This window comes from Saccostrea cucullata, unplaced genomic scaffold (assembly GCF_032062105.1).
Source record: "Saccostrea cucullata isolate Sc308-1 unplaced genomic scaffold, CSIRO_AGI_Scuc_v1 ctg2596, whole genome shotgun sequence".
Taxonomy (NCBI): domain Eukaryota; kingdom Metazoa; phylum Mollusca; class Bivalvia; order Ostreida; family Ostreidae; genus Saccostrea; species Saccostrea cuccullata.
In genome coordinates this window covers 81,741-108,490 of record NW_026919385.1, presented here as the reverse complement: position 1 = coordinate 108,490, position 26,750 = coordinate 81,741, and the positions used below count along the sequence as shown (strand labels likewise).

The window sequence follows — 26,750 nt, the reverse complement described above, 5'->3', positions numbered from 1 at the left end:
GAAACCTGAAAAGTACCCCATCGTCTCAAGCCACGGTCCGGAGTCCGCATATATAGCTCTCTCCTACCCGTGGCTGCTTTTCACAAAAAGTGTCGTAATCTTGAATATTCACGCCTCTCTATTGTGACGTCATATTCAGTCAGTGGCAAGTTTGGTTTCCATCGCAATCGAAATCAACAACTGACGTCAACAGTATACAAGAAATATTTCCTTTAGGCCATAATAAATAAATTGCTAGATTCTCATCCGATTTTTTTAAAAAATCGAGGCGGGCAGGCGGCTTTTATTTTATATTTTTTATTTTTTCAATTTTGCAGATTTTCTATTGACCTGGTCAATCGGTGTAATTTTATATACAATACCCAAATAAAAGTCATAGTAAAGGTTCAATTATCTCTTACTTCACATCATCACCAATCTTTTTCAACCAATGATCCTTGTTTAAAATATATACGCATGTATTATAGCAATTACCATCTTTTCAGCTGTCAAAATCATGTCGACTTTCGCGGGATTTAAAACGAAAGTAGAATGGCAGATGAATACCGATCCCGATCAGAATTAAGACTAAAGAAAAGAGAAGAAAAACAGAAATAAAAAAAAAATCAAGGCGAGGGTATAAAATCGGGGCGGGCGGGGATGAGAATCTAGGAATATTTTCATTATGGCCTTACTGCGATTGGATATTGAAAGGTCGTGATAAAGTTCATCTTCCGACTATGCTTTATTCGCATTGGTCAATATTTTAATGAGCTACGAAGAATTCTCTCCTCGTTCAACCACGGCCAGAATGGGAGAGGCTGAGGTTTGCGACGATGGCTCTTCCCCAGATTGGGTCCTTTACCAGATTTTTCGTAAGAAGTACTTATTAAAAAAGTTCATAATAGAAATTATTAACACGTCTGTAAGTCCAAGCTGCATTAGTTTACGCTTGATTGACGAACACATTTATACATGTGCTAAGACTAGCTTATGATGATGCTAAATTCTTTTTTTTTCAGGTAACCTCATTGAAAGTAGATTTGTAAAACATAGTAGAGTCTGAGCTCAATAAAATCATCAAATCGGTACTTGACACAATCTTTTACAACATTGAATGAATTTTAAAAGCCTGAGCAATCGTTAATTTATTTAAAATCCATATGTTTGCAAATCTGGAGTTCCATGTTGATATGGATACCTTCTGCACCTTTACTGTTGGATACTGTAAAATCACGTATTTTTGTGGGGTCAAATTTTCATGGTTTGAGAAAATCTACGGGTTCATTGGGATTTGATTTTGTGGATGAAGAATTTTTTAAGTAGTCATACAATATGACATTTTACTTTTCAAGGTGGACATGAATTCATGGGTCTCTAATACCTCGAAAACAACGAATATTAACCCCCCACGAAAATGAGTGACTTCACAGTAGTTAAAATCTCAAAACTTAACTGACAGTTCTAGGGCCTGTACAGACAGCTTCTGTACACTTTAATGAAGATCAAATATCATATCAACAAATTCTTGCTTTGACTGCTCATCATTCATCACTCTGTAAGTATCCACTGTGATATTTATAAAACTATGATATTTATAAATATCTCAACATGCATACTCAAGTGCAGCAAAACTCAAGATTTTCCTTCCCTTCACAAAAGTGTGACCTAGACTAAACATACTGTATGTTAAACATTGCAAGAATATATTTAGCATCCTAATGCAGACTAAATTTGACAATGTTTCTCTAAACTGTTGTTAACTAAAATCCATGCTTCAATTTCAATTTCACAACCATTATAGCTAGGACGTTTCAGAATCACTCATCTTAACAGTCAATGACTTGGTGTTAAAAAGGACAAGGTCAAAACAAAACACCAAAGATAACATCCCGAGACAGATTTATTTTATTTCACTCATACTTCGCAAACATACCAAAACTCATGAAATAAATTCCTGAAATCCAACCATACAGCATAGAATATCCTTTGTGTTTTTGTAAAATTGGTAAATTTCTACTAACAGATTTTGTCATGAATGCATTCCTTCAGAAAAATGTTTCAAAATACAAGTGGATGATAATTTATATCTTTTTACACAGACAATTGACTCCTTTCAATAATAACGACATATATATCCTCATCTGTGATGTCATTCACTAAGACACAACACTTTCAAGGTTTTTTAAAGGTGTTCTAGAACAAAAATACTAGGATTTGATTCTGAGATAAAAGTTTGTGTAATCCGGGGTTGAATATTTTGTGTCATTATCATATGATGGGTTAAAAACTAAGTACAGAAAACACTTAGTGTATGTCACTATGTGATACCGTTTACAAATTTTCTTTGGTCTGCAAAAGGTTTATATACAGGATTTCAAATTAACAGTCGCCAACTCACAATTTGTGACTAATGTTCCATATTAAGGGCAATTTAAAATTACGTTCACAGCAATTAAAAAATTTACGATAGTAAATAATTTATGTTTTTCAAATGGGGCAAAATACAGACTTAAACAAAAATAACTATTACATGAAAAGTTTTGTGATATTTCTGGTTATAAATATAATTAATATGTGTTAGCTTTCATGGTTTGTAGCACTTGACCTAAACTTGATGAGTTTTTGATCTCGGCATTATACAAAGAAATAACCAAGGACTCACTTCACTCGTATCTGATACTGTATAACATTTCTTTACAGCGGATGTAAAATTGGTGTCTTGCTTGTTCAATGGTATGCCAATATTTTGACCTTTTTGTTTTGGTAGATATACAGCTCTATGCTGTTGTATTTTTTTAATGAGGGAAAGTTCATCTTTGAGAAGCATTTTTACCAATATGTTTAATATATGTTTGAATACCAATGTACAGAAGTCCGAAACTGAGTCTGAGTAAAAACTACAGCCAGATAAAAGGACATTGTTTAACACCAAACTAACAGTTCTTACTTAGACTGTCTTCCATCTGAGTTCAGTGGGGATTTGAATTGGACACTTGACCAACAATTAATATTACCTGTGACCCTAATCTACAAAGGTCAAAAGCTACTAATATAGTATTTTTAATTATTTCTTGGTACTACTTGTCCCCTGATTATAGATACTCTCACTGTATCTCTTATGTTGGTCAAGTGATGTTATATCTTTAAAATCTGACTAAAAAATTTTTGGATCCTGGTGTGCAGCTAGTAATCATCATTGGAATTAGCATTTTAATTAATGTTGGTTTTTTTCATTAAAAAGGCTTCTTCAGGAAAATATATTTAGAACTATAAACCAAAAACATAATCACACCACAATATAAATATTGGCTTTTGAGACAGTCCCTTCACAAATGGTGGAATGTTTCCATTGTAATAAATTAGACCTTGGGGCCCAAGCAAGACTCAGTATTCAAAGATCACAGACAAATACGGGTCAAGCTGGAGATTCTCAATATATATAGTAATTAATGGACTTCATTCAATTCTACAACAGTTAACCAGTGGTTCTGACAAGTAATTACTAAACAGGATATGTAATAAGGAAACGATGGCTCATAACTAAACTGTGAAACCTCACCAAGAACTTACTATACAATGTTAAAAATATGTTATAAATCACATATCTTTTTGGTCAAATATTCAAGGAACTAAGGCATTTTTAATCAAACTGCTTTATCATCTGACAGAACAAAGTAAAATATCACATAATAAATAATAAATTTAGAATTAGAAAACTATTACTATGTTATTGTCTTAATACTCCTACAATAGATCTACTTTCCATGCTTATTAAATTAAATTAATCTGAGGTTACAAGTGAAAATTTATAATAACAAGCTCAAAAGATAACCAGAATTAGTCCATTTCTCAGAATAACCAGAATAACCTGCCCTACTCTCGTCAAGACAAAAATACCTTGCGAAGAAAACAAACAACTAGCAATACAACTTCTAAACCTTTTTTTAAAAATAAGTTTACTTGTATTGTGAAATAATTTTTTAAAAATCTTTTACTCTGTTACATTAAAAACTAAGATTACTGAAGTGATGTTTTCTTTTGTTTATATAAATACTAAAGTTGTTTATGCCTTGTCTGCAGTTAAAACATTTGTTCCTCAAATATGATGTAAAACCACAATGACAGATCATGATAAAGCTGTTTATTATCTTGCCGCTAATCATTGTACACCCCCCTCCTCCAAACCCTATTTAAACTCCTTTTGAGATGGCCCCTGGATGTAAAGGCTGATTTCTCTCTATGGACGTGCAGACTGAAATGTATTTCTGAACAACAAGGGAATGCTGTTTCCCCTCCAGTATTAGCGACCATACATACATGTACAATGATAGTGTAAGCACCTTCCTACAGCCCTGGGTGCTTCAGCCCAATCAATAGCCACACACAATAGCTTACGGCAAATCATATAATGTGTTCCTGTCAAACAACTGTTCAGACTTGTTTACACACACATCAAAGTCTGCACTAATTATTCAGGTTTTTTGTTCTTTCAGTTCAGATTATCAAATGTCACCTTTTTTTCATTGTACGCTAAAAGTTTAAATATATATAATAATCCCTCAGTATATTGTCTGATTTCATTTTACTTATATTTTACAAAGAGACACTTGCTTCTTATTATTTACTCTTTAACTAAGTAAAGGGTCTCATCACGTAATGATGTATACCCCCCTTTTTAAAAGTTTATATAAAAAAAATTAACTAGTATACATGTGTTAATTACTTTCACAAAATTCATTAAGACTATTAGTTTGTTGTGGAACATCTGGGTTAGCTTTCAGTTGCATCATGTGAGACTAAGTGGAGATCAATTCCAGGCACTGTATACTTGTATCAGTACTGTGTGTATTTTAAATGGTTGTGCAGGAGAGACTTGATTTATATTGATTGTGTGGATGACATCTGTTGATCACCTAATCAATACTCCTATACCAAATCCACAGGTCGCTCATACAAAACGTACACTTTACATGCAACAAGTCTTTTCTTTTTGTCATTGACAAATTAAAGTTTATTATAACATTAACACAGACATACTGAATGAAAGGTATATATGATTCTATTTCATCCCTTACTGTAAGAAAAACTGTCCCAATTTTAAAGAAATTGTCAAAAATACACCAAAAATGACAAATTGTTACGTAAATAAAAATTTTCCCTGAAATACATGACAATTGTACCTGGTCAACATAGGGTGCTAATTCATCCATGGCACCTGATCCTACCTCTGATATTTTCCAGTTTTCTGAAGGTTTTTCTGCACCAAATTTTATTGTCTGAATGGACTTTTGAGCTTGAATACTATTCTTTATATCCCTAGGTTTTAACAATTTTAATAGGCATTAAGCAAGTGCTCTTTTTCTCTTGTGTCTTGATTTCATCAAAATAACTAGCTTTCATCTCATGTTCATGCCTGAATTAAAACTGGTTAGTAAACTGCCACATGTGCATTATGATTATCTGCGGTAATTATATTTGTCAAGACATAAAACCTTTCAAAAATGTCACTTGCATGGCACAGTGGTTTGAGCGTCTGCTCTAGAGCTCACAATGTAAGTAGTTGATCTTTACATAAGTTCGAATCCCACTGTGGGACGTGGAGACCGGTCCTTCCGGATGAGACCATATAAACCGAGGTCCGGTGTTGCAGTAGGCTCTGGCACGAAAAAGATCCCTTCCAGCTCAATGGGTGTAAGTGCCGAGTAAAGGACAAGATATGCAGCTGATCTCCTCCGGCAAATGGTGGCATCTCCATAGGAGTGAAAAATTCTTACTGTCAGATCTGTGTTGCTGAAAAATTTACTGTGTCAAACACATAAAACTTGATAAGTACTGTGTCAGAGAAAATTTCACAGTGCAGGGGGGGACAAAGTAAAACAGCTCATGGGAAACCCTGATATGAGGATGGAAATACCTTACAGGAAGGATCTGCCCCACATTCCTCCTTAATAACTGGCTAAATAAAGATGGCTGGACACAAAGACTGAATGATTTCATTTTTCTTAGGTTTATATCTCAAAACAGTCCTAAATTGGGATTCTCTTAACTCAAAGTAGAATTTAAATAATAAAATGTCCTAGATTAAATTCTAGCAAAGAACACAGTAAAATTATTCAATACACTGTACTAAATTTATGCTCCCATAATTGAAGAAGGGAATTATGTACTTTCTGCCCCATCCATCTGTCTGTCTGTCAGTTGCCTGCAAAAGTTTAACTGTTTTTGTTCACAACTTTTTATTAGTTGAATCTATGTTTTTTTCATATTTCACATGTGCATTCTTTGTCATGTAACTTGGACTTTCTTTGGGTACCAATATATTTGACCTTGACCTTGAAGTCTGACCCAATTTTAAATGAACTCACCAAACTTTAACCTTGGCCTAAATTTTGAATAGGTGGTACTTGGGCTTTAATTTTTTTTTTTGTTTCAAATATTTGTTACAGATTTTATTTGACAGATTTAGACGGTTTATGCGAACACTTAATCATGTGGGAAATTTGAGGATTTTTCAATGTACAAGAAGCAAGATTATAACACTGACTACACTTGAAAATTTTGAAATGCAAAAATAAAGGTTTATTATGCTTTAGTTAATGATAGTTGTTGTATTTAAGACTATTCAATAATTACTTTTCCTGTTATCAACATCGGTACACTGATCAAACTGAGCCAGAGTTGATTACTGATGAGTGAGAAGTTACTGTGACCATGTAATTCAGGAGGAAATGGCAGCTCATCCCGGACAATCTACAGCAGTGTCTATCATGGTGTGAAGTATTATCTCATATACAAAGCAATATTCAAATGGCATGAAGTATCTCACATCTATAGCTGTGTTAATGGTGTAACTTGTAGAGTATACTTGCTAGTGTTGTAAAATCAGACATATTTTACTATCGATTATCAAATTGAATCGGAAGAACACAATCGATTACATAATCGATAATTTGAACTATTAAAAAGGTTAAATTTATTAATTCAGCACGAGTAGAATTCCATGACATTTGACCGCGAACTTCAACTTATCTTTATTGGCAGACGACATTTTACACAATTTACAAATAATCGAGTCCATCTGTATATTATTTTTGCATGGAGGCCCATCGCCCTTTTTCAGAAAGCCAAAAAATTTCGAACTTTAGATCGTATTGCACCAGGATATTGATATAATTAGGCGTCAACCTCTTCACCATGCACGTTTGCCATTTTGTTTACCGCCGATTAGAGTGACTTCCCTTTGGTGAATATAAAAGTTGAACCTGATCGGCTTAAAAAATACGACATGAAAAATATAGCGATCTATCGATAATAATATTTACAATCGATTGTCGCCGACCTGGGCCTTTTAACGACGATTTTTCGATAGTCGGCAACTATCGTAACAACACTAATACTTGCCCACATAATCTCACATGTATAGCATGTTAATGAAATAAAGTACTTGTATATCTCACAGTAGACTAGTGTAAATGTGTTAAGAACCTGTGAATCTCACATTTGCAGCAGTGTAAATGGTGTAAAGTACTCACATACCTAACATTCATAGCAGTGTAAATGGTGTAAAGTGCTCACATACCTAACATTCACAGCAGTGTAAATGGTGTAAAGTACTCACATATCTCACATTTGCAGCAGTGTAAATGGTGTAAAGTGCTCACATACCTAATATTCACAGCAGTGTAAATGGTGTAAAGTGCTCACATACCTAACATTCACAGCAGTGTAAATGGTGTAAAGTACTCACATACCTAACATTCACAGCAGTGTAAATGGTAGTAAATGGTGTAAAGTGCTCACATACCTAACATTCACAGCAGTGTAAATGGTGTAAAGTACTCACATACCTAACATTCACAGCAGTGTAAATGGTGTAAAGTACATGTGTATCTCGCTCTACAGCAGTGTATTTGGAATAAAATACTTGTGTAGCTCACATCTACAGCAGTGTATTTGGAATAAAATACTTCGGTAGCTCACATCTACAGCAGTGTATTTTCCTATTTGGAATAAAGTACTTGTGTATCTCATAATTGGTGTACTACTTGTGTATCTCACATCTACAGCAATGTAATTGGTGTTTAGTATGTGTGCATTTCATATTGTAAGAAAATAGGAGGCTGAACACTTCAATACATCCCTCATAATAAACTGCATGACATTTGTCTTCTCTATACTTTATTTTTACCCCCCCCCCCATTTTTAATGAAAGTTCAGCACTAATGCAAATCCCACAACTCAAATCCAACAAAAAATCTGAATCAATTAAAGAAAATATGGACAAAATACTGTGTAAAGTCATTACGTTTAAATTAAAATTGAAGTTTCTTTTGAGAATTAAATTAGTGCAAGATTCCTCCTGCTTTTGTAAGGGGGCTAGCTGCAGATCTGTAGCTCTCCGAAAAAAAATATTGATAGACCGGAGAGCTACAGAGCCAACCATTGAAAAAACTGTATATTTATTGCGCACAAAAAAATGCGCTCAGTTCTTGATTTATTTCTCCATGTTTTTAAAGCTGTAATCTCAAAATATTACTAACCGTGTGTTCCTAACATATTCTTTGACTCTTTCCACAACAAAACATTCCTCATAATTGTTGTTAATAGTCCTCCTGGCCCTGATATTGCAATCATAGGACTTTTCGCTTATTTATTCTGCCATTTTGGTTTCAAAGATAATTCGGTCCAATATGCTTCGTTCAGATGTCAACTACGAGAGAACTTGCTAGAGGAGAGAGTAATTTTTTGAAATCTTCCGTTTTTTGCAATTGAGGTAAGAATTTGGAAAAATTAATCAAGAATCGAGCGCACTTTTTGTGCGCAATAAATATACAATTTTTTCAATGGGTGGCACTGTAGCTCTCCGGTCTATCAATATATATTTTTTAGGAGAGCTACAGATCTGCAGCTAAAGGGGGCGGGCTAGTAAAATTTTGCTTGGGCATTAGCTCAGGGCTATTGTAAAGAAAAACTTATTTCAATGAGAATTTTTTTCTTTAAGAATGTGGCAAGTTTATTCACAAGAATTAAGATTTAATCTAGAAACACCCTCTGCTATTAACACTCTATACTAACAGGTCCAGTCCAAAGACTATTTCTACCTACGTAGCTATGAATAGCTACGTAGGTATTTAAACCTACCCAAAGTAGCTATTTTTACCTACTTTCTGCTTTACTTGCATTTTGTGACCAAAAGCTGGAACGGCGCAACATGGTGAGCTCCAAATTTCTTGATACAGTCACACTTATGATGGATATAACAAAAATTTGGCCGAAAAATGATTACTTCGTATATTATCAATTTTGCATAGAAACTAATGTAAAATTGCCAATTCAGAAAGTAATCATTTTTTGACCAAAATTTTGTTGCATTCACCATCAGTGCGACTGTATAAAAAAATATGGTATTCACCATGTTGCGCCGTTTGGTCTCTTGGCCACAAAATAATACAAAAAGTAGGTAAAAATAGCTACTTTGAGTAGGTTTAAATACCTACGTAGCTATTAATAGCTACATAGGTAGAAATAGTCTTTAAACTGGACCTGACTAAGTTAGCATACAAGAAGAAAGATTCCTTTAACAGTCACCCTTAAAATTCTGTAATATATATGTGGTATTACACTGAAGCTTTAAAGCATTGTTAACCTTCATATAACAAAGAAAGAAAAACCACGTAATATTACGTACACTAGGATATCACACTACACCTTAGGCAAAGACATGTGCCAAGTCATTATAACGAGTTTTGATACACTCCCTAGCATTATAAATAATGCATGGAAAAACGTTCCGTAATGTTTATCAAACCCAAATTTGTCTTCAAAAATAAAAAGTATCCTGGATACGACTTCTCATGAATAAAAAATAAATGTTTGGTTAAAGAAATGGACTCGCATTCCAGAAACGCAAATTAAGACCACACCATAACGGGCTAAGAACTTGATTACACATGAACAACCCCTCACAAGTAAACACGCAAACACAGAGTCAACTAAAAAGGTACCCAACGCACTTGTTTCGGACACAAAAAGGTTAAATAAAATATTAAACTTGCGATTAAAAGCCCTAGAAGTCACAGGACCTTTTATTGAATTGAGTGTGAAGTGAGAAAACAGGAAAACTCACCGACAAATCGGAGCGACTGCTGTCTCGCGAGGACACTGCTCGTACAACGCCTGACCGCCATTCCCACTCGCTGATCTTGCCAAGTTTTAACTTTGCTTGGCTTTTCACGGAGAGAAATCTCTTCCCAACTATTTCCTCTCTGCACTTGAAAGCCATACTTTCAGTGTACACTCATTTTCACATAGTAATCCGTTTAGAAATCAGCAAAAACTCGAGAAACAATTTGTAGGGTTTTCTCCTGTCTCTGATTACGAAGCGGATGAATACCAAACACAAGTTTGACATTTAGGTCAAAAGGTCAAACTTTACAAAAATATCCGATATGAAATATAGTTCCCTAGGATAGGTATATTTCCAAATATTAGATCTAGATACAAGAATTATTTTGCAGGGAAAAAAGTACCGCTTCTAAAAATTTCGAATTATTTCAAAATTAATTTATTGTATGATTAAATTCTCGACAGCATGAAAAAATAGTGCTGCAAGCTTCCTTTAGGCCTAGTAAAATATAATGTTGTCTATGTCCTTTTTAACATGTTCGATAGAGTTTTAAAATTGTATATATTTTCATTTAGGATTTTCTTTCAATATTTATTAAAATATTGAAAGTTTCTTTCCAATATATTGCACGCATGCACATTGTTTTGGTTTTAGCCTCCCCTTGGCTAGAAAAAAATCCGACAGGTGGCACTGCGAAACGTGTTCATAAATGGTAACTTACAAAGTTGCCCAGTGATGAAATTCTGTTGTGTTTGAAGACATTTTGTGTGTAAAATTTTAATGAATCATGATATCAGTCCTTTTATCAAGGATTGTAATGTAAGTATACGTAAATTTTTTAACATGATTTGAGAATCAGAGAAATCTGAACCTATTGATTCAAAATTCCTGGATCTAACCAGTCACTGAGTCAGATTATTTGAACCATCACTCTCATTTAGTTAATTTAGCAATAAACAGCGTCTTTTAACAATTAGTTCTTAATTTAAAGTAGGAAGATGTTTCATTCTTGTTGTAACTCAGGTGGTAGAGAATGTGTACATCGTGCTCACAGTGAGGCTAACAGCTGATCTGAGTTGGGTTACCTGTACTGATCTTCTGATTAAGTTGTATGACATCATAGGCATTCAGAATTAGGAACTAAAGTCTTACTTGCTGCCAAAAAGAAAGTTGAATAACAAAGGTGTTTTTAGAAACTGATGTTCATAGTAATAAAATCATTTGTGCGATTATTATATGCGTGGGAAATCACAGTGCCCATGAGAAAGTCATTCAAATTAGATTTTAGAAATATTTAATATTTTATGGAGGGTTTAGTAATTAGTCTAACCCCGTTTTCTTGAGCTTGATTGAGCTGAGTAGAAGATAGATATCATAGAGTGGGACCGTTTCAGATTTTGTGCAAGTTGAGGAAATTAACACTCAGAATGGGTTTATATTTTGCTAGTAAGTACATCATTATAAAGACCATAGAATTTACAGAATGCTGAATTTAAATGAGGCTTTTGAAGTTTCTGTAACATCAACTGATCTGTCAGTAGCCTGCTTTGGTTTTAAAGAAGAAGAAAAACAACAACACATAATCAATTGTTCAGAGAATGCATGCTCTTTAGTCATATTATGTTAGTAGTTCTTAAATAAAGTTTGGGTATGTAAACACAATATTCAAGTGATCATTTAATATTCTCTATTGAGAAGTTGATGGCTCCTTTTAATACTCCCCCTCAACTTGAGGGGGAGTATTAAGACAAGCCATCAACTTCTCAATAGAGAATAATCATTTAAGAGGGATATTAAATACAGTGTACAAAAAAATAAGGAAAGTTATGGATGGAAAGGTTGAAATCATCTCGACTGTCATACAGTTGAGGTGCTTATTGGTCAATAACTTCTACAGTCAACAAAACATCCATATATGAAACAGATGTGGCAAACTATTTTGTGTTCTCAAATTCAGATGTTTCCTACCCCCCTCCCCTTCTTCAACCTACGTACACTAACAAGCATTTATACAAGCATGGTTTTGATTGATGAAATTTTGACACTATGAGGGTATTTTTTATCAGTTGAGCTGCAATAATCACAAACTTTAAAATCTGCATGATTAGGACAACAGAATAAGTTAAGAAGCAATTAATAAGAGGAGGTCGGGTTAACCTTTTGAGCCATAGGATAATTGTGAACCACTGGTTAGCGATGTAATGTGTACATAGTTACTATTACAAATGTGATCCCTCCCTACTTGTATGGTCCCTGTGTCTTCTAGACATGCAATCACAAACTTGGGGTTCTGTCTGTTCTGAGTGAGTAGTAAATTAAGAACTTAGTTACATTGTAGATCTAGTATATGTACGACCCCTTTCTATATATGCATGGTTTCCATATCATGCTTATTGTGTCTCCCTTCTAGCCATACAGTCACACCTGGAGTTTTGTATATGCACTAACAAATTAACAATTGCTGATGTTTAACCCCTCCCTGTACATGCATGGTGTCCTTATCATGCTTATTGTGTCTCCCTTCTAGCCATACAATCACACCTGGGGTTCTCAGTTTGTCATAACAATTGCTGATGTATGACCCCTCCCTATACATGTATGGTCTCCGTATCATGCTTATTGTGTCTCCCTTCCAGCCATACAATCACAGCTGGGGTTTCGAGTGTATTCTGACATTGTAGATTGATAATACTTATCCTCAGGCTAGTTCACTGTTGTGTGCTGTGAGTTTGTGTGTAACAGGAATGTGCCACATACTCCATTAATGTCAAAACATCCCTAAACATTAGTACTTGTGTGTCGTATATTGTGGAAAATGAATGCAGCTCTTATAGTTGTGTCATATAATAGTATTATAAACCAAGTCTTCTCTGTTGGAAGGAAGTGACTGGGTATAAAGTTCAAGGTCAATTGAGTATTTACTTTTATATTCAAATATTTTGTTTTTCTATATGAGGAAGTCCTTATAGAATAAATTCAGGGATGAGAGTAAATAGCCTTAAATTGTTTATCTCTTCAACTCTTGTATGATTATTAGGGAGGGAGGGGGAGAGAGAGCTTATAAAGGGATAGTCAAATGGAATCCCAGGCTAATTTACAAGCATGTGTAGAGACTGTTCAGTTGTATGAATAAAGATACCTACATTGGCTACAACACGTACAAGCCAGTCATTACATTGGAGAGAGAGAGAGAGATGAAGAGAGAGAAGAGAGAGCAGGAGTTGTGTTTACAGTAAATCATTCAGCACATACAATGCATGAGATCATCTGTTTTACACTGTAACACTGATACGAGCCACACTGAGCTGCGTGAGAGCTCTGTCGAGACTACAGGGTGGGGGCTGATTGTTTTACTGTAATACAGCACGTGTTATTAGAGGAAGATAGTGGTTATCTAACCTGTTAAATCGAGATTTCAGTATGTGTGATATACATCATGGCTGTGTGTTTTTATTTGGGAAACTCGAGTAACTTGATCATCAGAGTATAAAACATAGTAAACAGTGTACTTAGTTTCTGGGTAATGTACGTTATAAGACAGTTGTCATTCAGCTTAACCCCACAGCTTCATAGCCACAGTGGAAATATAGCCTTCAGTAGGAATATCCTTCAATAGGAATGGATTAGTAGGAAGTTTAACCTGTGTTAAACAATGAGTTAAGGCTGCCCATCACCTACACTTGTTGATGATGTCAGTTAAGGAGGTGTGTTACACATGTATAGCTCTCATCAGTCCTGTGTTTTACGTGTTTTGTAGACTGGTCTTCGGCCTTCTGTATCCAGCCTACGCGTCTTTCAAGGCCATCCGCACTAAGAATGTCAAAGAATATGTAAGTACCTTAATTTCTTCTTTGATTTTTTTCTTACATTTTTATTAGAACAATACATTGTTATTTTGTTTTTATGCCTGCAGTGAATTTGCATTGGACATTATAATATTTGTTATATCCACCTTCTGTCCTGTCTGTCTGTCTGTCTCTCACACTTTGTGTTTTGATTAGTTTCAAAGAAACTTCCTCAAACTTTGTACAGTAAAACTCGTTATAGTACAAAGGCAGATATTGAGAAGTCACGGATATAGTGAAGTCAGCTTGAATCCCCAGCTATATAAATTCAATGAATTTCTTATACGGTTATAACAATTTACGGATAAATATATATTAAATATTAGATTCTGTATTAGAGTATGGCTCTATGTATGCAGTATACATTATTTACATTAACTCTGCTGTTTTACAGGTAAAATGGATGATGTACTGGATAGTGTTTGCTCTTTTTAGTGCAGTAGAGACTTTCACTGATGTTCTGTTATCTTGGTAAGTGAGCTCTTTTAACCTTCACTGACGTTCTGATATCTTAGTAAGTGAGCTATTTTTAGTGCAGTAGAGACCTTTACTGATGTTCAGTTATCTTGGTAATTGATACACTAAGATACTAACTATAGTATATATTTTGTACCATTTTCAATCTCTTTTAAAAAAAACACAATTTTGATATATGCCTATAATATGGTCAGAAAAGAGTTTTATCACTAACACAATTCCATGCTTAATCATGTTAATTTTTCAAACAATTTCATTGATTATGACTTTTGCAGGCTCCCATTTTATTATGAAGTCAAGATTTTGTTTGTTGTTTGGATGTTGTTACCAGTAACCAAAGGATCCAGCTACCTCTACAAAAAGTTTGTACATCCCCACTTAGCCAAGAGAGAAAAGGTAAAACATTACAGACACCCACCCCCCGCCCTACACACACAAACGCACTTAATTATCCACTTAGCCAAGAGAGAAAAGGTAAAACATCAGTACCAGTACTCCGAGTTAATCCACCCATTCCCCAAGTCAGTGATATTTTGATGATTTTAATAATTTATAAGAATTGATTATGTAAATATAGTAGTCTTATTTAGATTCCACATCTGTCACCAAGGCTGGTCTACTGTGCATTGTATCAAACAATATGTTACACTGTATAGAAATGCTAACTATGTCTAGAAGCAACAAAACTGTGAGGTTTTATGTAACAGAAAACCCCAGAACACAATACTATGTTGACATGTATTATGCTAAGCATGAAACTTTTACCTGTGAACAAGATCAAATGAAAAACATCAACTGGGAGATTTTGAGATGACCAAAAGCATTAAAGAGAGTGTAAATTATCTAAAAAAAAAATTTATAGGAAGGTAACAAGGAGATATCTAAACAGGCAGTAAATATTTCCATTTCTTGTAAAATACTTTACTCAAGTTACTCAATTCATTTAATTTAGAATAAACATTTTATCATTATGCATGTAGTCTGGGTCAACATTAAATAGCTAAATGTACCATCCATTAACAATGAGTAAGAATACTGTAAGATAATTTGACCTTAGAAAATCAATACCTGCAAAAAAGATATTGTGCATAGGCTATAGCCTTTATTTAGATCATGATTTGAGCCATTGATATATTATAATATGTTCTAATCAGTCTTAAAATAACATATTGTTTAAAACAGTATCTAATAGTCAAAGAGGCAAATTCGGTATAGTTTTAGTATATGTGTGTACTGTTAATTAGGGAAAACAATTGAACTTGTAACTTTTAATAGGAAACCTTTGGTACCTCCAACTGATATGTTAAACATTTAAGTGAGGTGATGATTTCAATGGTGTCTCTTAATAACAAACAGTATAAACTATTATCTAACACCTTTATAATACTGTATACAGGGAAATTTTCGCCCACGTTTTATTTTCGCCCCTTTCGCCCCCTCCTTGATTGGGCGAATTTAAAACGGGGCGAATTCAAATTACACCTCATAATTTCTTAAGCAGAACTATGACTGGGCGAATTTAAAACGGGACAAAACTGTTCATAAGTTCAAAAGGGCGAAAATAACACGGGGCGAAAATAACCCTGTGTACAGTACTCTTTTTGATAAAAAAATTTTTGTAGTGTTAGGTTAAGCTGCTGTAAACCTAAAGGTTCTATTCTAAACAAATTTTCATAATTCTTAATATTTCAGGAAATTGATGACTACATAGACCAATACAGCAAAAAAGGATACACCACACTACTGAGTCTGGGTTCACGTGGACTAACGTATGCCACTAATGTAGTGGTAACAACAGCAATAAAGGTAATACCACCACCCATAATACCACCACACTGCTAAGTCTTGGTTCACGAGAACTGACGTACGCCAATAATGTAGTGGTTACCACAGCAATAAAGGTAATGTCACCACACTGCTAAGTCTTGGTTCACGAGGACTGACGTACGCCACAAATGTAGTGGTAACAACAGCAATAAAGGTAATACCACCACCCATAATCCCACCACACTGCTGAGTCTTGGTTCACGAGGACTGACGTACGCTACTAATGTAGTGGTTACCACAGCAATAAAGATAATGTCACCACACTGCTAAGTCTTGGTTCATGAGGAATAACGTATGCCACTAATGTAGTGGTAACAACAGCAATAAAGGTAATACCACCACACTGCTGAATTTGGGTCATGAGGTGTGACGCCTACCACCAATGTGTGACTCTTGTGTTTTCAGAAACAACTTATTCTTTGATTATGTACAACACTTGAAAATTTAATGAACAGAAAATTACCTGAAATCTTTGATGATTATAATATTTTTCCTTATTCCTCTTTTTACATTTACCGGGTACTATGTAATGATAGGGTTGGTTATATTATTTCTTTTATTCATTTTCACATTTTAGGGTCAGTCGTCCCTGGTGGATCATATAAAGAAGAGTTACAGTACAAACGACCTTAGAGTGGGAGAGGACACAGTGGACGGACATCATCCCAGCTTTATGTTAGATGAAGATGAATTAGGTCAGGTCACTCTTACATGATGACTTAGGTCAGGTCATTCTGACATTATGAATTAGGACAGGTCATTCTTACATGATGACTTAGGTCATTCTTACATGATGACTTAGGTCGGGTCATTCTTACATGATTTCTTAGGTCATTCTTACATGATGACTTAGGTCGGGTCATTCTTACATGATGACTTAGGTCGGGTCATTCTTACATGATGACTTAGGTCGGGTCATTCTTACATGATGACTTAGGTCATTCTTACATGATGAATTAGGTCGGGTCATTCTTACATGATGACTTAGGTCATTCTTACATGATGAATTAGGTCGGGTAATTCTTACATGATAAATTAGGTCAGGGTATTCTTACATCATTAATTAGGTCAGGTTATTCTTACATTATCAGCAATATTGTCAGGTTATTTTTTTCTGATCATGAATTAGGTCAGGTCATTCTTACATGATGAATTAGTTCAGGTTATTCTTACATGATCATCAATATAGTTATGTTTTTCTTATCTGATCATGAATCAGGTAAATCAGGTAAAGTTACTCTTACATGATCCTCATTTAGGTCAGGTTTTTCTTACATGATGGATAAAGTCCTGTTACTTTACTTTCAGATGATTATAAATTAGGTCAGGTTATTCTTACATATTTAGAATTAGGTCAGGTTACTAAAATGAATCAAATTTAGTGTGTATGGTATTTGATAGGAATTTATTTTTAAAGAAGTTAGTGTAAATTTGATTTAGCACATTTTTTATAGTCTCAATACATGTTACATAGAAGTATGTGCTGATGAAAAACAGTCAATTTGTTATGACTCTGGTGAGCATTATGACCTACAGTCCTCTTGTTTGCATTGGGTCACAGTCTTTTTGATACCCAGATAGGAACTGTCAAATATTGTACAGGTTATAGGTTTGCCAGTGTTTGTTGTATTTGTGACTGGATTTATTTAATAGAATTAATTCCATGAGGTAAAATCCAAGCTCCAATTTACCAGACACTATGCTTGATATGAATGCTTAAACGAAAATCTACACCAGTATGTAGATTGAGTTTTGAGTTTTAAATTATGCAACGATCTAAAGAATCCAGTATGACTCTGAAGTTATGAACAGTTCCTAAATTGGTTTGCAGTGGCCAAGATACACAATTACATGTACTGGATAAACAGGACCTACTTAAAAACTTGCATAGCTGTAGACATCATTAAAGATAAATAACAATACTTCTAGCAAGTTTCTAGAGAGTAAAAGTTTGATTTTATTTGGCCCCTGTGACTGATTATTTTATGTTAATCACAGACACTGAGTTAAATCCTGTAAGTGAAGCAAGTGAGACAAGCAGTCAAACAAGTGCCCAATTATCCCAGAAATCCCCTAAAGTGGCCCCAAAAGTGGGAGGGGCATCCGAGAAAGGTGTTGATTTACAAAAACCAAGAAAACAAGGTTCATCAGGGTTAAATTCTGGCAAGGGTGAGTCAACATAGAACTCCCCATAATCCCTTGCATTGATGCATGATGGGAAATCACACCCTTTCTACTTTCACTTTATTTTTGGGAACTTTCATTGGTAATTGCTGTCTGCATGCAGGGTTTGTTTTAAACTTCTTTCCACTCTATTTTAAAACTTTCTTACTAGTGTTTAATTATTATTTTGATTTTAATTACTCTTATATTGGGGGCCTGGGCTTCATTTAAGTCACCAGACCCTGCTTGGTATACATTTTTTTGTTCCAAACAGTTGCACATATGTTCATCTTAATGTCATATTTTCTCAGAAATTGCACATAAAATTAAAATTGTTGCCAATAATAATAGCAATTATTGCACTGTCATTTTTACTTAAATCAGGTAAAATTTTGACTCGCGAATAATTTATGGCCATGTTGCTCATGTCTTACAGTAGTAACAAATAAATTATTTACAGTACTTGACTCAAAATCTTTATTATAAGAACAGGATTTTGCGAGAAAATGTTTGTGCACTTTAACTTTGATATAAACCCTCATCATTGTAAACTAGTATTATATTTGCAAACAAGTTCATCATTATAACATTAAAATTCACGAGATGCAGACTTTAAAGAAAATTGGACAAATCCCTGAAACATCAAGCTATCTGTCAGTAGCCTACCTTGGTTTAGAAATTGATCCTACTCAGAGCATACTCTTATATCCAATTATTTGGGGGACATAAACACCATATGCAGGTGATATTGGAATATAATACCACGTAAGTGAGGGAAGTTGAGGATGGAATATTTGAAGTACTATCTTGTTTGTCATACAAATTAGGTTGTTAGTTAACTATTATCATTTGTAGTCATTAAAACAGTATTTTATATTTCCTAGCTATTCACATCTGATAACTACAAAACAGGGTGTAGAGAATAAGAAGATGTTTACTTTTATGATTAAACAGATGAGAGAATAGCCCAAGATAACCGTGAAATAGAGAGGAGGAAACCTCTACGACGTAGCACCAGTGATGTCACGGAGGTAGTACGACCTCCTACATCCAGATACAGAAACCCAGCCACAGGTATGTCAAATATATATAGGTCACAGGTACATATAAATATAGGTCACAGGTACGTATAAATAAACCCAGCCACAGGTACGTCAAATAAATAAAAATAGATTAAAACAATAAAGTAATTTAACATATTTCATGAATGTGGCATTTCAAAATGCTATAAGACTGGAATATGAGTTTTTATGTGTGGTTATTTTCCTACTACCTCAGCTCTAAGTGGCTTGTTTTGCCTGTACATGTATTTATTTACATTTCAGAGCTTTCAAAAGTAGTAGAAGTGGAAGAAGAATACTCATATCACGAGGAATCGGTACATGTACGGCCAGGGTACTACAGTCCTAGACAGGTGGGTTATCTCCCTTAGTAATCACCATATCTTCCTTAATACTGATATCACGAGGAATCTGTACATGTACGGCAGGGCTACTACAGTCCTAGATAGGTCCGTTATCTCCCTTAGTAATCACCATATCTTCCTTAATACTCATATCACGAGGAATCTGTACATGTACGGCAGAGCTACTACAGTCCTAGACAGGTGGGTTGTCTCCCTTAGTAATTACCATATCTTCCTTAATACTCATATCACGAGGAATCTGTACATGTACAACCAGGCTACTACAGTCCTAGACAGGTGGGTTATCTCCCTTAGTAATCACCATATCTTCCTTAATACTCATATCACGAGGAATCTGTACATGTACGGCCAGGGTACTACAGTCCTAGACAGGTGGGTTATCTCCCTTAGTAATCACCATATCTTCCTTAATACTCATATCACGAGGAATCCGTACATGTACGGCAGGGCTACTGCAGTCCTAGATAGGTCGGTTATCTCCCTTAGTAATCACCATATCTTCCTTAGTACTCATATCACGAGGAATCTGTACATGTACGGCAGGGCTACTACAGTCCTAGATAGGTCGGTTATCTCCCTTAGTAATCACCATATCTTCCTTAATACTCATATCACGAAGAATCTGTACATGTACAACCAGGCTACTACAGTCCTAGATAAGTCAGTATCTTCCTTAATACTCATATCACGAAGAATCTGTACATGTACAACCAGGCTACTACAGTCCTAGACAGGTGGGTTGTCTCCCTTAGTAATCACCATATCTTCCTTAATACTCATATCACGAGGAATCTGTACATGTACGGCCAGGGTACTACAGTCCTAGACAGGTGGGTTATCTCCCTTAGTAATCACCATATCTTCCTTAATACTCATATCACGAGGAATCTGTACATGTACGGCCAGGGTACTACAGTCCTAGACAGGTGGGTTATCTCCCTTAGTAATCACCATATCTTCCTTAATACTCATGTCACGAGGAATCCGTACATGTATGGCAGGGCTACTGCAGTCCTAGATAGGTCGGTTATCTCCCTTAGTAATCACCATATCTTCCTTAGTACTCATATCACGAGGAATCTGTACATGTACGGCCGGGCTACTACAGTTCTAGACAGGTGGGTTATCTCCCTTAGTAATCACCACATCTTCTTAACAGTCATAAGATATCACTACCATAAGTCCTCAACAGCTATCTCCAATACTAGCTCCTCAATAGATATCACCATCAGAATATCAACAGATATACCCATTACAGCTCCTCAATAAGAAACTCAGTGAACATTGTAAATTCCTTATTTTTCTCCAGTACTAAGCTATTTATTATCGCCAAATACTCCTTAATGTCAATTCGCAAGAATAATTATTCCTGAATGAACTGTTGATTAAGAGAATTTATATGGATTTTAGCACCATGAAAATAAAAGCAAGTTAAATTTTATTTCACAAGTGATGCTTCTCACAAAATTACGTGTTAATTCCTTGTGTATATTTAGGAATTTACAGTAGTCCAAAGTAGATATATCCCTTAATAGTCTACAACAGATATTTCTCCTAATAGTCTTAAAATGTCAGGTATCCTGCCTAACTATCAGCCATCCCTATAAATATACTGCCGAGTTATCTAAAGGCCAGTACTCCCTCTAAATGTTTCCCAGAAATAACTAAAAGCCATCCTTGTGTTTCCTTCCAAATGTCCCCCAAGAGTTGAATTTAGTTATCAGCCTCTCCTTTTTTATGTGATCCAGGGTTTAAACAGTGTATAGGATTAGTCTAGAGACAATTTCAAAAGGGTTAATCATGAAGAGCAGGATTCTTCTAGAATTCATTTGATAATGTTTGAACATTAGTAATTTGCTGCTTGTAGTTATATTTCTTTTTAAAAAAATGCCGAAAGATGGAAAAGATTTATTGAAATGTTTATCAACATTTTATTTTATGGTTTGAAAATCACTTATAAAGAATTCAAAATATTTCTAAAGAGCTAATAAATAGAATTTCCATTGCAATATAGGAGGCATATAAATTTATATAATTTGCCTATTTCAGCATTGATGACAATTATCAGATAATATTATTTATTTTAGGAGATGTATTTCTATGGTAAAGGTTTATAACTAACCAATAACACATCTAATTCCACTCATCTTTTTCTGTGGACTTTATTTTTTCAGACTTTAATCACTTTGCTCTCTTTGCCAAATTGAAAGTGAAAGTAGTGCCTTTTAAATCTCACTTTTTTTCCTGTGATCTTCCGTTGATCAGCTTTGCCTATCTGACATTGTGTGACTTATGATGATTTTGTTTCAGAATGGGGAAACATTAATAAATATGAGTGAGAACCAGTGCTTTAATTGTTTGGATTTAGAGGGGACACAGACACGCATTTTCATCTGAATGTTTCATCATTCTGCTTGTGTTTCGGAATGTTTCTGTCTGCCTATCAGAGCTTACATAGATCATGTCATTCACGAGAAGTTCATTATCATTAATGTTCAAGAGAAATTCTCATTTTTGTATTTGTCAATTGATCTTGATCTTGTTCATGGAAATTTGGTAGTTGTGATAAAGAATAAAAAAATTAATTTACCAAAAACAGCAAGAAAATATTCAAAGGTAATTTACAAGTGCATGTATAATGAGGATAAGACTTTGACAAGACACTGCAAGTAACTGAAGATCTTCACAATAATGTAATTATTAAGACATTGAATCAGTACAGATGAATCATCTGATCAGTTATATGCCAAGTTTCCTGCATTGTCTTTACTGAAAATATGATTTTTATTTCATTTCTTCTTGATGCCAAATAAATGGAGTTTGAGACTTTTTTTGAAAATAATCAATTTAATGAAAACTTATGTCTTATTTTGTTGCCAGTCTTTTTGACTGGTGATGGTTGTTTTTATCAGTTGAGAAATTTTTGTTTCTGATTATCAGTTTCACAGAATGGCCTTTACAGAATGTCTTTATGATAAATGCTTCACTTTTGTTATCTTTTACTATTTTATACTTTTTACTGATAAGTTATTTTTCTGTAACTTCAGGTAAAACTCGACCCGTACGGTACGTTACCAAGAACCCGCGCCCGTACCCGCAGTAAGCTGCCCAAGTGAAGGATCTCAATGTTGTCATGACAGCACGGTGCCAGATGGTTCAAGGTCATCTCCATAGCAACAGCTTATTTGCAATAGGCAATAGACTCTGCTTCACAAATCTTAGATCCATTTCACACGTTGAAAATCTTAGGTCACTTTCACATGTGAAAATCTTACGTCACTTTCACATGTGAAAATCTTAAGTCACTTTCACATGTTGAAGAATGATGTACATTTATACACTAGCTTCACTTGCTTAATAACAATGTCATATGAACTTGGAGGCAGATGTGCCATATGTCAGATGGTTTATTTTTTTGTTTACTTTAACTGATGGTTGAAATCAACAGTATCACTGGATTCAGTCTATTGAAGCAATGTAGCTTTAAAACGAATTTATTTGGGGATATCAATGCTTTCGGTGAACCAATGCTTTCATGTTTATTTTCTGTATAACACTGGTTTTGAGGTTTAGGGGCTTCTTAAACACAATTTGAGCTTTAATTTAGAGAATGATAATCAATGTTGAGAGGTCAAAGTTTAACTTTAAGATCATGCCATATAAACCCTAGGGTGCTTTATACTATATTTCAGACCTCCAGTTTCACAGTACAGGAGTATAACTTCTCAGATTTTTGTATTTTCATGCTCTTTCTATTGCTTTTGATTTTAATACATAAAGAAATCTATTTAAGATAATTTATGAAATACACAGATAGGCCCTATCAGTTAAACTGCCTGCTGTTTTTGTTTTGTCTTGTACATTTTTACCTCTGTTTGATTTCGATGTGTTAACAGGTTCTATTTAAATGTACATAATTAAATAGTACATAATGATGATACTTGTATTTGAAACAGAATTCTATATAAATATGAAATCACTAAGTCATTTTTGTGTATGTTAATTAAGATGAACAAGAGTTCTATGAGCCCTGTATATAATATGGGTCATGTGACACTAAATGTGAGTAAATTTTTAACCTGATTTGTGTGGATTTGTGAACACTCAGGGCTGGGACATATAAGAAGTGTTTTGTGATGAGAATGCCAGTATCTACTGAGATATGTGTACATGTTGTAATCAATTATCCAATCAATCATTTGTATTTTTCGGTTGTTTTCTATACAGCTTTTTTGGTTTTGTGAATTTTTATTTTTGCTCTTTATCTCTGAATGCTCAATTATTTCTTTTGTTTTTTTTTCTATCACACAAAACATTCCATGCCTGCTTGTTTTGTATTTTTTGTAACCTGACTTTTCTAATTTATTCTTCAAACAATTTACCAAAACAGTTGCCATAATTGTATATTGTTCACCAGATTAAGTGTTGTCAGTGTAAGGTATTGCAATACCAGTGTATCATTGTGGATTCATGGTAGACTTAAAAAACCTCATGTTTTCATTTATTTATGTACAAATAATTTAAATTACAGAAAAAAATGTCCTAAATAAGAATAATCTGACAAAATAAATAAGTTTGTTTCTTAGCAGTCATTAAAAGTGAAAAGCGAATGAACTGTAGAGCAAATTTAGTACTTCATTTTGATAAGGTGGACAAAGATTATCTTGATAATAAGATAAATTATAGAATATGAGAATCATTTGTTTTGAGATTATACCTCATGTTCAGTGGTGCTGTGTCACTTGTTAACTTGTACCACGATTAGCTTGTCGTTTTCCTCTGTTTTAACCTTTCTGTTTAGATAGTTTGTACTGAGTTGGGACTACCTGATGTGTTCTATTTGTCAGAGAGGTTGACTTTCGCTGAGGAAGATGAACATGTTAAGCTTTCTGGAAGTCGTATATATGTTTGGTCAAGGTCGACATCATGATTTGTTAATCTGTGATAATCTTATTGTGCATACATATATTTTTGAAGACTTAGAGAGCCACAACGAATCAGTCAACTAAAGATGGTTAGTATTAAGAATGTTTAATGTCTACTCATAATTAGTTAATATGTATACACGTTTTTAAAGACTGTATACCTATGATTTATTAAATATGCATTTATTATTAAGACTGTTTAATGACACCCATAATTAATTTAATACAGTCAAACTTCGTTCTCTCGAACCTGATCGGATATAGAAGGTAAAATACTTAAAGAATATGTGGTTGGGACTTCAAATCACTTCGACATATCCATGGTATTAGAGATATCACAGTTCGAGATACTGAAGTTCAACTGCATAAACACCTGTCATATCTGCTTTATTCACTGATAGTTCAGGAGTTTGACCCTGAATCGGATACTACCTATAAAAAGCATTTGTAAAAAGACTTCTAGCATCAGCATTGCATCATTAAACTAGCATTGCTTTAGAGAAGATTAAAATAGAAAATGTAGATACAGCATTTATTCATTTTACTACATGTACTTGAAATGTGTTATATCTTACATTGTAAAATATGCTCTGTCTAAATTTTAAAATGTATGACTGTGTACCTTACTTTTGATATCATTTTTTGCTACTTAATTACATGAACTTTTTCCGAGAAAATCAGAAATATGAGAACATTACTTCTGCTTCTAAAGCTACTCTCAGACTGATAGAATTGTTAATATTTGTACAGATGACACAATAATGTGGTGTCTTTGTTGTCGAGTATTTATTGAATATAGCTCTGATAAATACCTAGTTGTAGATCTGTGTATTTAGTGGGGATGGTTGGCATGTCATATTGGTCTTGTTTCAGAAAGTAATTGTATAAAGTTGACCTGCAGTTAACAATAAAATTCGTCATTTTCACTGTGTTGTTCGTGTTTCTCTAAGCATATAACAATTAAACTGTATTATCTGAGCATTGATCTAATAATAAAGAAAAGAAAGCTTAAATGAGATAGCTATCTTGATTGCATATTAATAGCTCACCTCAACAAATTTGAGACTGATGAGCTTTACCTATATCGCTGGCATAAGCATTATCATGAGCATTCCGATCAATGGTTTAGGAGCAAGTCTATTCCTCAGTAATATTATGTCCTACCTGAACAAACTTGCTGAGATGATGCATCTAGGGATGGACAAGACAAGACTTGCCTTGAATGCACAATCTGACCTACATTTTCTAAATGAGTGACCAGATTGAAAGATTTTGGGGTAGATCCAAACCCAAGTAGTACAAGTATACCATATTATCCCTACTTGGAACATTTACTTGCATAAATCTAGGGATGGATTCAGACTTCCTTTGGATTCTGGATTCATGTTTATTTGGAGCAGGGCCATTTCCATTAATTCTGAGCGCTACTTAAATGAAACTTGGCATGCATGGATATTGATCTCAGGATGGACACTTAATAGAAAAAACAAGATGTGTTTGTGAAACTAATGCCCCCATATGGCAGCTTAAAGTTAATCAAATGCAAGTAAAAGTCCAAGGTCAAAAGGTCGACATTGTTGGTATCAAGATGATGGTCTTTTCACAAGGAATACTTGTGACATATGAAAGTCCTGGTACTAGATAAAAGTTTTGCCCAAAGTTGTATTTTTTACAAAGTGGTTTCAAATCTTAGGTCAAGGTCAAAAGATCAAACGTTAAAGAAATTGAAAGGTTTTGTAACAATGAATATACATGTGAAATATAAAAAGCTCTATCTCCAACTGTTCAAAAGTTATGACCAAGATTAAAGTTTAGTATCTTTTAGCTAAACTGGGTCAAACTGCAGTCAAATTAGGTGTATACAGGGAAAGATCTTGTCACAAGGAGTACACCTGTGAAATATGAAAGTCACAACCTACCCAGTCAAAAGTCATGGGCAAAGTTAAAGTTTTTGCTGAGAAACAGATAAAAAGACAGAC

The 26,750-nt window shown here is 34.3% G+C and overlaps 3 protein-coding genes across 10 annotated transcripts in view; 1 reads left to right on the top strand and 2 right to left on the bottom strand.

The window, feature by feature from the left end:
• LOC134230387 (lysine-specific demethylase 3B-like) overlaps positions 1 to 10,380 on the bottom strand; it is a 59,282-nt gene extending 48,902 nt beyond the window's left edge. Inside the window, exon 1 of one of the 2 annotated variants that reach the window (XM_062712194.1) lies at positions 10,109 to 10,380. In XM_062712194.1, coding sequence (XP_062568178.1) covers positions 10,109 to 10,264 — 156 coding nt within the window. In that variant the 5' untranslated portion in view covers positions 10,265 to 10,380. The remainder of the gene's footprint in view (positions 1 to 10,108) is intronic. The other variant, XM_062712188.1, reaches the window with a different exon arrangement.
• LOC134230422 (putative cytochrome P450 120) overlaps positions 1 to 26,750 on the bottom strand; it is an 86,458-nt gene that overhangs the window by 45,128 nt on the left and 14,580 nt on the right. The gene's annotated exons all lie outside the window — the stretch shown is intronic.
• Positions 10,768 to 25,697, top strand: LOC134230446 (receptor expression-enhancing protein 1-like). 7 transcript variants are annotated; one of them, XM_062712313.1, is made up of 12 exons: positions 10,768 to 10,927; positions 13,866 to 13,938; positions 14,348 to 14,424; positions 14,706 to 14,826; positions 16,123 to 16,236; positions 16,835 to 16,952; positions 18,256 to 18,426; positions 19,375 to 19,494; positions 19,746 to 19,815; positions 20,008 to 20,026; positions 21,934 to 21,949; positions 22,894 to 25,697. In XM_062712313.1, exons 1-12 carry the CDS (start codon positions 10,896 to 10,898, stop codon positions 22,947 to 22,949), a joined length of 987 nt encoding a protein of 328 aa, XP_062568297.1. In that variant the 5' UTR covers positions 10,768 to 10,895; the 3' UTR covers positions 22,950 to 25,697. The 7 variants fall into 7 exon arrangements, with proteins under 7 accessions (XP_062568297.1, XP_062568274.1, XP_062568290.1 ...); XM_062712290.1 differs by lacking the exon at positions 10,768 to 10,927 and adding an exon at positions 16,366 to 16,411 and having other exon boundaries at positions 13,435 to 13,938; positions 16,123 to 16,190; XM_062712281.1 differs by lacking the exon at positions 10,768 to 10,927 and having other exon boundaries at positions 13,615 to 13,938.

Coding starts and splice junctions, on each gene's coding strand:
- LOC134230446 (XM_062712290.1), top strand. CDS start 13,795: ATGATGTCAGTTAAGGAGGTGTGTTACACATGTATAGCTCTCATCAGT. Junction 13,939..14,347: donor CTAAGAATGTCAAAGAATAT/GTAAGTACCTTA, acceptor GCTGTTTTACAG/GTAAAATGGATGATGTACTG. Junction 14,425..14,705: donor ACTGATGTTCTGTTATCTTG/GTAAGTGAGCTC, acceptor TGACTTTTGCAG/GCTCCCATTTTATTATGAAG.